Genomic DNA, 11,383 nt, shown 5'->3' on the forward strand with positions numbered 1-11,383 from the left:
TTTTTTTTCTTTTCTTTTTTTTTTTTTTTTTTTTGAGACGGAGTTTCGCTCTTGTTGCCCAGGCTGTAGTTCAATGGCGCAATCTCGGCTCACTGCAACCTCCGTTTCCCGGGTTCAAGCGGTTCTCCTGCCTCAGCCTCCCGAGTAGCTGGGATTACAGGCATGCGCCACCACGCCCGGCTAATTTTGTATTTTCAGTAGAGAAAGGGTTTCTCCATGTCGGTCAGGCTGGTCGTGAACTCCCGACCTCAGGTGATCCGCCCGCCTCGGCCTCCCAAAGTGCTGGGATTGATTACAGGCGTGAGCCACCACGCCTGGCCTCGGTTTCTTAGTTGACGAATGGGAATAACAATAGCCTTCTTCCTACAAGACTGTTGTGAGAATTAAATATAATCAAGATTTATATGAAAGCACACAGACCAGCCCATGATACAGAGCGTTAGCCACCATTATGGTACATTTTCATTGTGGGCTGATCACTGAAAAAGCCGGTGACCAAGAAAGCCCCAGTCCTTGCCCTCACGGAGCTCAAAGGCCACTGGGAGGAGAGAGAGCCCCACGACAGCTCAGAGGAATCAGGGTTTGATGGGAGATGGCCTCAGCGTATGGGAAGTCAACGGCAGCCACGTGAAGGGACAGGGGTAGGCTTCCTGGAAGAAGAGTCCTGTGACCTCAAACCTTGTAAGATGAGCAGCAGTGACCAGGTTAAAGGGCAGAGTGTAAGATGAACTAATGGAGTGCTGAAGACAGGAAGTAGTTTGTGTAAAGGCCAAGGGGTTAACTCGAAGTTTGGCTGGACGAACACTTAGAAAGAGAAGCGGGTGCAGGGGATGCAAGAGGGACCAGCCCGTGCGGGACAGTCTGGACTCCGGACTATCCCGAGAACTCACCATCCTTCTTGATCTTCTCATTGAGGTTGTTGATATAAATAGTGTGGTTAGGGCGGGTCTCAGGAACTGCCATGGAGTGAAGTGTTGAGGTAAGTCTTAAAGGAGGAAAAACGTGACTTTAGCCCTGGGTTTCTCCAAATCCTTTGTCCCAACGTCGGCTGCTCAAGGATCTTCCTCCCAAAAAGGAAGTCAGGTAAGGCGGGAGTAGGGGGAAGGACGGAGGCAAAGCGCGGCAACAAAGCGTGCGTAGTACCCGCTTCTCCAGCCCGCGTGCGGAGAGAACTCTCGAGAGATTTACTACGACTTCCAGGATGCTCTACGCGACCCGGTGGGCGGAGCGCCCTAAATGGCGATTCCCATTGGCCCAAGCATCCGAAGGGCAGTCCTGGAGAAAAAACCCGGATGTGGGAGCCAGTATAGAAAAAACGGACAGGTCCTAGGCAGCCTGGCCTCGAGCAGCAGGAGAACCTGGCCTCGAACAGCCAGTTTCCTCAGACGGGCCCAGGAAGGCCCGGACGCCAAGCGTACCGCTCGCCTGCCGCCGATGGTCGTTTGCACCGGAGCTTACCTTCCGACAGGGCCGCAGTTCTCTCAAGCGGCACCTGCTACTTTCCTGAGACCAAACCACAAAGCTTTCTCTCCTGGCCCCGCCTCTGCCTTTCTGCCAGCAAATCCCCGCGCGGAAACGCAGTAGCTTGACCAATCAGAGCAAGTCTCGTTTCTGGGCTCAGCTGTTGCCAATCAAAACGATATTTGGGTTCCCGCCTAGGTAGAAAAACCCCGCCCCACTCCCTGAAAGCCCACCTCCTTCCGTGACTCCCGGGTCTACGGACCAATCAGTGAAGGTTACGAGTGTTTTGCCATTGGTACGCGTCTCGCGCTGCGGTGTCTTACGGAGGCAATCCTTTTTGAAGTCCCGCCTCTTCCCCCCGCCAGAGCTGCGTTTTCTGTCACGTGATCGCAAAATGGGCGGGAACTGTTGCGTGTAATACCGCGTGACATGGGAAAGGCAGTGTGCGGGGGCCGCCATTTTCCGGGAGTGGGAGGTGCTCTTTACTTCCTGACTCCTTTCCCTTTTCCGCTGGTTATCGCGGCGCCCACCGGCCTCTGATCTCTGAGTCTTCTCCAACCCACGGACGTTTTTTGTTGCTCTGGTTCCAGGACCTTCTCCACAACTAGGCCATTTTCCCTGCCAGGTGTCCTTTTTGACCTCTTGACCTCTGACTCAAAGGTCAGCTCAAAGGTTCCGAACTCGGGCCTGGGATGTGAGGGGGTACTGAACCTAAGTTCTCCGCATCTTTAGCCCTGGGTCCCTAAGGCGCACCCTTAAGGCACCTCACTCTAGGTCTGAGCCTTCATATCGCAAACTCACTCATGAGTTTCCACATCCAGCCCCAAAGAATGAGTTAACTCCTACTAACTCTCCACCTAAGACTGCCGAGGTAATCCAACCGGTACCACAGATCCGGTTCCGGATTTAAGGACCCCACCCTGTTAACCGTCAGGTGCCTTATGACTTGAGTCAGCCTCGCAATTCCTGCTCCCATGGTTTCAAATATTAGCCCTGGTCCTTTCACACCCACTGCTCAGCCCCCAGATTCTGGAACTCAGCTCTTAAACCTTTAAAATCTCCATCCCTGAGACCGTTCTCCGTTGGAGGATCCTGCCCTCCCCGCTGAACCTCACCACCCCTCCTGTAGACCCCAAAATGACTTCTCCATGCTCTCCTCCCCTAAAACCACCAATCCCTCCTCCAAAAACCGCTGTACCCCAAGCCAGCAGCATTCCATCTCCTCCTCTACCCCCAAGTCCCCTGGACTTTTTGGCTTTACCATCCCCTCGCTGGAGTCAGCAGACCCCTGTTCCCCCACCGCCCCCACTGCCTTCTCCACCCGCTGCCACAGGGCCTGCTCCCCCTCATGTCTTCGGCCTGGAGAAGAACCAGCTCCTGAAGGAGGCCTTTGAGAAGGCTGGCCCGGTCCCCAAGGGCAGAGAAGATGTGAAGAGGCTTCTGAAACTACACAAGGACCGGTAGGGTCTCCATGCCCCACCCACCACCCAGGCTCTGCCCTAGACACTTCTCCACAGATCTCTTGCGGGGGGTTCCCGTGTCCTCAAGATCAAACAGCCTGACTACTTAGGTCCCCCACCTAGATCCCTTCCATGGTGGTGTGCCTCCAGCAATGAAGAAAGCTGTCCTCACAAGTGCCCAGTCCAGTCCAAGCGCTTTGGGAGGCCGAGGCGGGTGGATCACCTGAGGTCAGGAGTTGGAGACCTGCCTGACCAATATGGTGAAACCCCATTTCTACTAAAAATACAAAAATGAGCCGGGTGTGGTGGCATGCGACTGTAGTCTCAGCTACTCAGGCGGCTGAAGCGGGAGAATTGCTTGAACCCTGGAGGCAGAGGTTGCAGTGAGCCAAAATTGCGCCACTGCACTCCAGCCTGGAAGACAGAGCGAGACTCTGTCTCAAAAAAAAGCAAATGCCCAGTCTAGTGGGAGAGACAGATCCCTCCACCCCTCCAGACAGTGACAACCCAGAGTGGTCAGGGCTGTCATGACAAAGCCCAGAGGGGTGTCTGTCCCAGGCTGGGGAGTCGGGGAGCTTCTTGGAGAAGGGGAACCCTGATTGCTGTTGAGCAAGTCGTGCAAATGCTGTGTGATGAGAGTATACAGCTTGTGCAGGGGCCTGGAGTGAAATGAGGACATGTTCTATTCAAGGAACTGCAAATATGTCCTTAACTTGCCGGGGGAAGTGGCAAACATGGGGCTGTGAAAGCGGCAGAGTCAGCCCACACAGGACAGAGCAGATCGTGCAAAGGGACTGGGACTTTCCTGAGGGCACGGGGGAGCCCTGAAGAGGCTCTGTGCAGGGAAGGAGGCTGCCTGTGGAAGTGGTACTTAGGAGCCTTGAGGAAACTGGGACATCCAGGGACCCAGGTGGGAGGGGAAAGGAGAGTGCCAGACCTAGGCTGGGGCCCTGAGGCTGAGGTTAGTGATTGCCTGGCTGAAGAAAAGAGGGAGAAGCGACTTGCCAGTACTCACATTGAAACTCCAAGCTTTCCAGACACTTTTTTTTTTTTTAATGGAGTTTCCCTCTTTCATCCAGGCTGGAGTGAACTGGTGTGATCTCAGCAGACTGCAGCCTCTGCCCTACCACCAGCACCCGCCTTCTCCCTATTCAAGCAATTCTCCTGCTTCAGCCTCCCAAGTAGCTAGGATTACAGGTGCCCACCACCACATCCAGCCAATTTTTGTATTTTTAGTAGAGACGGGGTTTGTCATGTTGGCCAGGCTGGTCTCGAACTCCCAACCTCAGGTGATCCACCTGCCTCGGCCTCTCAAAGTGTTGGGATTACAGGCGTGAGCCACTGCCCCCGGCCTCCAGACACATTTATAATCTTCCCTAAATGCCCCCACTGAGATGAGGCAAATTTAATGCAAATTACAGCCACCTTTTACTGAATGCCTACCCTATGTCAGGCGCTGTTCTAAGTGTTTAAATATTAATATACTGAATCCTCTCAACAACCCCATGAGGTAGAAGCTGTTATTGTCTCATTTTCCTGGTGAGAAAACTGAGGCTCATAGAAGTGAAGCCCCTTAGCTATAATGCCCCTTAGCTATAGTACAGAAAGAGGAAGAGTCCAATTTGAACTCTGGCGGCAGGGCTCCAGGCTCTTTGTTTGTTTGTTTGTTTGTTTTTGGGACAGGGTCTTGCTCTGTTGCCCAGGATGGAATGCAGTAGCTGGATCACAGCTCACTGCAGCCTCAACCTCCCAGGCTCAAGTGATCCTCCCATCTCAGCCTCCAAAACAGCTGGGACCACAGGTGTACACCACCATGCCCGGCTAATTTTTTGTACATAATTTTTTTGTAGATATAGAGTCTCGCTGTGTTGGCCAGGCTGGGTCTTGAATTCTTGGGCCGAAGCGATCTTCTTGTCTCGACCTCCCAAAGTGCTGGAATTACAGGTGTTAGCCACCGCACCCAGCCTGGCTCCACGCTTTTTTATTTGTTTATTTATTTAGAGATGGAATTTCACTCATTGTCCAGGCTGGAGTGCAGTGGCGTGATCTCCACTCGCTGCAACCTCTGACTCCCGGGTTCAAGTGATTCTTCTGCCTCAGCCTCCTGAGTAGCTGGGATTACAGGTGCCCACCACCACGCCTGGCTAATTTTTTGTATTTTTAGTAGAGACAGGGTGTCATCATGTTGGCCAGGCTGGTCTCGAACTCCTGACCTCAGGTGATCCACCTGCTTCAGCGTCCCAAAGTGCTGGGATTACAGGCGTGAGCTGCCATGCCCGGCCTCCATGCTTTTAATCATACTTATGTGGTATCATCTTTCATCAGGAGGGTACCCTAAACTGGGAACCAGGAGCTCTGAGTCCGCACCCCCCAACACCCAAACCGAACCTTGCCCTCTTACCAGCCTTGGAATAGGAATAATAAGCATGGGCCGGGCACGGTGGCTCACGCCTATAATCCCAGCACTTTGGGAGGCCAAGGCAGGCAGATCACCTGAGGCCAGGAGTTTGAGACTAGCCTGGCCAACATGGCAAAACCCTGTCTCTACCAAAAATACAAAAATTAGCCGGAAATGGTGGCACACACCTGTAATCCTAGCTACTCGGGAGGCTGAAGCAGGAGAATTGCTTGAACCCGGGAGGTGGAGGTGGCAGTGAGCCAAGATTGCACTACTGTACTCCAGCCCGGGTGACAGAGCAAGACTCCATCTCAAAAAAAAAAAAAAGGAGGCTAGGCACGGTGGCTCACGCCTGTAATCCCAGCACTTTGGGAGGCTGAGGCGGGCAAATCACGAAGTCAGGATATCGAGACCATCCTGGCTAACACAGTGAAACCCCATTGCTACTAAAAATACAAAAAATTAGCCAGGCGTGGTGGCGGGAGCCTGTAGTCCCAGCTATTCAGGAGGCTGAGGCAGGAGAATGGCGTGAACCCGGGAGGCAGAGCTTGCAGTGAGGCAAGATCGGGCCACTGCACTCCAGCTGTCTCAAAAATAATAATAATAATACAAAAAATTACCTGGGCATGGTGGCTATAATCCCAGCTACTCAGGAGGCTGAGGCAGGAGAATCGCTTGAACCCAGGAGGCGGAGGTTGTGGTGAGCCGAGATCGTGCCATTGCACTCCAGCCGGAGCAACAAGAGGGAAACATTGTCTAAAAAAAAAAAAGGAATGAATCCCTCAGGGCCAAGCTATCTGAGTGGCCTCCCCCAGGGTACAAAGATTCACGATCAAGGTGATGTTTTAGGCCTTAAGCATATTGTTACCTGGTTTTATTCAAAGTTCAGTTAAGGGATTTTCATTGTTGAACAGCCCAAGAAACAGACTTGAAATGAAAAACAAATCACAGAGTTTGGAGCCTGGGCAACATAGCATGACCTCATCTCTACTAAAAATAAAGAGTCGGGCATGGTGGCTCACACCTGTAATCCCAGCACTTTGGGAGGCCAAGGTGGGTGGATAACCTGAGGTCAGGAATTCGAGACCAGCCTGGCCAACATGGTGAAACCCCATTTCTACTAAAAATACAAAATTATCTGGGCGTGGTGGCGCATGCCTGTAATTCCAGACACTCGGGAGGCTGAGGCAGGAGAATCACTTGAACCCGGGAGGTAGGGGTTGCAGTGAGCTGAGATCGCGCTGTTGCACTCCAGTCTGGGCAAAACGAGCAAAACTGTGTCTCAAAATAAAATAAAAAGAACTAGCTGGACATGGTGGTACATGCCTATACTCCCAGCTACTCAGGAGGCTGAGGCAGGAGGAATCACTTGACCCTGGGAGGTCGAGGCTGCAGTGAGCTTTGATTGCATCATTGCATTCCATTCTGGGCAACAGAGCAAGAAAAAAAGAGTTGGAGATAGAGATACCACTTTGAGAAATTTCCTCAGATAACCCTGGTTGCAAAGTGCCACCCATTGCTCCTCACCCTTCAATAACTGAGAAGGCGAGCAGGGAGCAGGCAGGCAGAAGGACCATTCCCACAAACCAGATGAGGAAACTGAAGCTTGGGGAGGGCAAGTCAGTGACTGAACCAGGAGCCACCTTCAGCCTTGGGACAGCCAGGCCCATATTCCCTTCATCATCCCTGGATACGCCCACTCCCAGCCAGACCTTAGGGTAGGGGGTGCTTCAGAGCTGGCTCCCTGGTGACTGAGCGCGGCTCTGCTTCAGGTTCCGAGGTGACCTGCGGTGGATCCTCTTCTGTGCAGACCTGCCGTCCCTCATCCAAGAAGGCCCTCAGTATGTGCCCTGATGCGGGAACCCCAGACCATTTGCTGCCCTTACTCTGTCCTTGCTGGGCTTCTTAAGGACTGATCTGGAGAAGAGGAGTGGATTGTCCCTGCTGGGAGGAGGAGGGAAGGAAAGGGGGAAATTTCCACTCAGGCTTCTGAGTGCCTGCATAGTAAACATAGTTGGGACATTCGAGGAATGAACGAATGAGCCTGGTCCATCTCTCTAACTCTACCTTGGCTCCTCCTCCCAGGAAGCTCAGGTGACCTCTCCCCCACCTTCCACCCCCAGCCCTCCAGCCCTGGGCTCTCCCCTGAAGGGGAGTCAGGTCTCCCTCACTGGCCTGGGAGAGGGGAGGGGAACTCCTCCAGGGCAGCAAACCTGTTCCCCAACTCCAGCTTCCAGGTAAGGGGGCTGTGACATAGGATTGACAGGCTGGGCCTCTCTCCCCAGATGCGGGCTGGTGGCCTTGTGGATGGCAGGTACTCTCCTGTCGCCCCCCAGTGGCGTCCCCTTGGAGAGACTCATGCAGGTGGCCACGGAAAGAGGCTACACAGCGCAGGGAGAGATGTTCTCAGGTGAGCTGGGTGACTGTGTGCTCCATCATCTCTTCATGAGGCTGGGACCGGAGAGGCTGGGTAGGGTGCTGGCAGCCATGTGTTAGGGTGTCTCATTCCATTCTTTGGGCCCTTCCCACTGCCCAGTAGAGCAGAGAGGTTACAAGATGGACTCGAGCTGGCTGCCTAGGTTGCAAACCCAGCTCTGCCACCTCTTCGCTGGGGCCATGGACAAGCCACTGACGCTCTTTGTGTCTCATTTTCTGCATTTGAACCAAGGGGTGGAAGGTCATGGTGAGGGTTGGAAGCATCGCCCACTGTGAGCCCTCAGCACGGTGCTGGGCACACGCAGCGAGCCCCCTCTGTGTGCTCTCACCCTGCAGTGGCCGATATGGGCAGGCTGGCCCAGGAGGTGCTGGGCTGCCAGGCCAAGCTGCTCTCTGGTGGCCTGGGTGGTCCTAACAGAGACCTCGTCCTGCAGCACCTGGTCACCGGACATCCCTTGCTCATCCCGTATCCCAGGGCCTGGGAGGGAGGAGGGCAGGGGTGGCAAAGGGTGGGTCCCAGGGCCACGCCATCGTTTTTACCTTAATGCCAGCACCAGCTACGACGAGGACTTCAACCATGAGCCGTGTCAGAGGAAGGGCCACAAGGCCCACTGGGCGGTGAGTGCAGGTAGGTTCCCCCTCCTTTGTCTGCACCCCTCAACCTGGGTCTCCCCGGCCTCCGTTAATCCTCCTGACATTCTCACCCCTTGTGCTGGTGCCTCCCTAGCCAGGCTGGGCACTTAGCATAGCACCGGGCAGGCTGGGCCCCAGGTGTCCGCCAGTTGGAGCTTCTACAAACAGAAGCTCAGAGCACAGATTTCAGGATCAGACCATCTGGGCTTCAGGCCTGGCACAGCCTCTTCTAGGCTCTGTGACTCTGGGCAGGTATCATCACCTCTCTGGACCGCTCCTTTCCCCATCTGGAAATTGGGGGTAACAGTAGTACCCATCTCATAAGGCTGCCTTGTAGGCAGAGCACTCAGCACTCTTAGAACAAGGCTTGGCCAGGCGCGGCGGCTCACGCCTGTAATCCCAGCACTTTGGGAGGCCGAGGTGGGTGGATCAGTTGAGGTCAGGAGTTTGAGGCCAGCCTGGCCAACATGGTGATACCGTCTCTACTAAAACTACAAAAATTAGCCGGGCGTGGTGGCGTATGCCTGAAATCCTAGCTACTTGGGAGGCTGAAGCAGGAAAATCGCTTGGACCTGGGAGGTGGAGGTTGCAGTGAGCTGAGATCGTGCCACTGCACTCCAACCTGGGTGACAGAGCAAGACTCCGTCTCAAAAAAAAGAAAAAAAAAAAAGGCTTGGCATGTGACATGTCTCTGTAAGTATTACCAGCACCGTCTTCATCATTCCCCCTGCCTGATAGAAAGGTGGCCAGGTTGGTCCGCGTCAGGAGGTCCAGGGGAGGCCCTGCTCGGCTTCTTCATGGCTATGTGGTCTTGACAGCTCCTCTTGGAGCCTCTTCCCTAAACAGCTGAGGATGACCGGGTGACAGCATTTGCTTCATCTCATGCTGCCTCTCCACCTCCCCTGTGCTCAGGCCAGGCGAGGCAACACTTAAAACACCTACAACTCTGGAGCCGGATGCCATGGTGGGTCTAAATCCCAACCCACTGGCCACCACTAACGTCAGTGTAACCTAGGAATGGCAGCTGCACCCACCCTGGAGGGCTGGGAGAGGGTGGAACTTAGTGAGCCCCAGCTCCTCGTCCTGGCTCAGTCACTGCCACTCACCACCTTCTCCTCTCCCCCAGGGGTCCTGCTGGGTGTTCGGGCTGTGCCCAGTCTCGGCTACACTGAGGACCCTGAGCTGCCGGGCCTGTTCCACCCAGTGCTGGGCATGCCTTGCCAACCACCACCCCTGCCGGAGGAGGGTTCCCTGGGAGCTGTCTACCTGCTGTCCAAGCAGGGCAAGAGTTGGCACTATCAGCTGTGGGACTACGACCTGGTCCGGGAGAGCAACCTGCAGCTGACGGACTTCTCGCCCTCACGGGCCACTGACGGCCGGGTGTACGTGGTGCCTGTGGGTGGGGTGCGGGCTGGCCTCTGTGGCCAGGCCCTGCTCCTCACACCGCAGGACTGCAGCCATTAGCTGGGGCTGCGGTCTCAGGCTGCAGCCTAGCTCGGTCACCATTTGAAGTGTGCCTCCACTTCTCCCACTGTGTGATGGCCACAAGATTTAAGCTAGGTCTCAGGGGCCTCCAGCCCTCCTTCATCAGGGCCGCCCCCTGCAGTATTGAGCACCAACTGGTCCCTCTAGGGAGAGATTGACAACAGCCCAGACCTTGTGGCCTGCCTGTCCCATCTGAATGTCGCATCGTCTGTTTGTCACTAGGGGCCGCCTCTGTCACCTCACTAGACATCTAAGGAACCTCCTGCCTGGGCCTTCTGCTGCTCACAGGACAGGGACACTGAACTGCGCCAGCCTCAGCTCACCCCTCCTTAGCCCAAGGTCTTCCTCACGCTTGCCACCTACTAGTCATACTGGCCTTTCAGATCCCTGAAGTGTTCAAATCCCTGGAGCATTGAGTCCCATCCCCAGCCCTCTGCTGCGGATCACTCCTTAACTTCTCCATTGGGGCTCAGGTATCACTACCTCAGGGAAGAGTCCTGCAGCCCCAGTCAAGACACCCCTCCCCCACCTCATGTCTTCACAGTTTTAAAGCCCATCTGGGAGCAGTTACCTGTGCCAGCCCCTCTACCTGTGTTAGCAGATCTGGCAACCCTGTAAGGGGGGTGCTAGATGGACCCGATTTGACAGATGGCAAGACTGAGGCCTGGAGAAGTGGAATCACTGGCCTGAGGTCACATGACTAGCACGTGGCAGGGTCAGGATTCAAGCTAGGTAGTCAGCGTCTCAGCCAGGCTGTCTCCTGGCTCCCTGAACATTAGGGTGCTGACCACAAACTTTCCTATCCACCCATACAAACATCTAGTGAGTGTGTGTGATTACTAGCTTCATGAATACCTGACCCCTCCACTCTGAAGTAGGAGGAACAGGCCTGTCTGGATCACTTCTCTGTCCCTAACTGAGCCCATCTCATTTAGGGAAACTACAGAGCACTGTTGCTGGAGTGTACTGGCGTGATCTCAGCTCACTCCAGCCTCCACTTCCCAGGTTCAAGTGATTCTCCTGCCTCAGCCCCCCAAGTAGCTAGGATTACAGGCATGCACCACCATGCCTGGCTAATTTTTTGTATTTTTAGTAGAGATGGGGCTTTGCCATGTTGGCCAGGCTGGTCTCGAACTCCTGACCTCAAGTAATCCACCTGCCTCGGCCTCCCAAAGCGCTGGGATTACAGGTGTGAGCCACTGCGCCCGGCCACAGTGCGGTATTTCTAACCAGTGATCAGGGTAAAGAGGATGCGTGTCCACCATCCCAGCCCTGATCAGCCTGTCTGTGCATCCCCCATCCCAGCCAGGGCTTGGAGCAGCCTTGGTCACCACCGTATCCCCTGCATTGTAACACATCCAGGCACAAGCATAGCCGCCCAGTGACTGCCAAGTGAGTGAACCAGCCTGCTCGGAGCCTGCCTCTTTCCCAAACTGCTCATTATCCTGTTACCCCACCCAGCCCACGTGTCCAAATACACTCCAGATGCAAAATAAAAAGCTCTACGACA

At 54.7% G+C, this 11,383-nt stretch overlaps 2 protein-coding genes across 11 annotated transcripts in view; one reads left to right on the forward strand and one right to left on the reverse strand.

Annotated features, from left to right (window-relative positions):
• The window catches only part of SNRPA (small nuclear ribonucleoprotein polypeptide A), a 17,988-nt gene extending 16,477 nt beyond the window's left edge, over nucleotides 1–1,511 (reverse strand). Inside the window, exons 1-2 of one of the 4 annotated variants that reach the window (XM_032172858.2) lie at nucleotides 1,459–1,511; nucleotides 891–985 (exon numbers count right to left, since the gene is read on the reverse strand). In XM_032172858.2, the coding sequence (XP_032028749.1) occupies nucleotides 891–963 (73 nt within the window). In that variant the 5' untranslated portion in view covers nucleotides 964–985; nucleotides 1,459–1,511. The other 3 variants (XM_032172856.2, XM_032172857.2, XM_032172855.2) reach the window with 3 other exon arrangements.
• Nucleotides 1,512–1,737: 226 nt separating this feature from the next.
• ACTMAP (actin maturation protease) lies at nucleotides 1,738–11,325 on the forward strand. Of its 7 annotated transcripts, none has more exons than XM_032172873.2 (7): nucleotides 1,739–2,921; nucleotides 7,092–7,160; nucleotides 7,605–7,729; nucleotides 8,092–8,221; nucleotides 8,313–8,383; nucleotides 9,515–9,770; nucleotides 10,418–11,325. In XM_032172873.2, exons 1-7 carry the CDS (start codon nucleotides 2,599–2,601, stop codon nucleotides 10,575–10,577), a joined length of 1,134 nt encoding a protein of 377 aa, XP_032028764.1. In that variant the 5' UTR covers nucleotides 1,739–2,598; the 3' UTR covers nucleotides 10,578–11,325. The 7 variants fall into 7 exon arrangements, with proteins under 7 accessions (XP_058282921.1, XP_032028764.1, XP_032028760.1 ...); XM_058426937.1 differs by having other exon boundaries at nucleotides 1,742–2,921; nucleotides 10,096–11,325; XM_058426938.1 differs by lacking the exon at nucleotides 7,092–7,160 and having other exon boundaries at nucleotides 1,738–2,921; nucleotides 10,096–11,325.
• Nucleotides 11,326–11,383: the final 58 nt, after the last annotated feature.

The sequence above is a fragment of the Hylobates moloch genome, unplaced genomic scaffold, assembly GCF_009828535.3.
Source record: "Hylobates moloch isolate HMO894 unplaced genomic scaffold, HMol_V3 SCAFFOLD_13, whole genome shotgun sequence".
Classification (NCBI taxonomy): Eukaryota; Metazoa; Chordata; class Mammalia; order Primates; family Hylobatidae; genus Hylobates; species Hylobates moloch.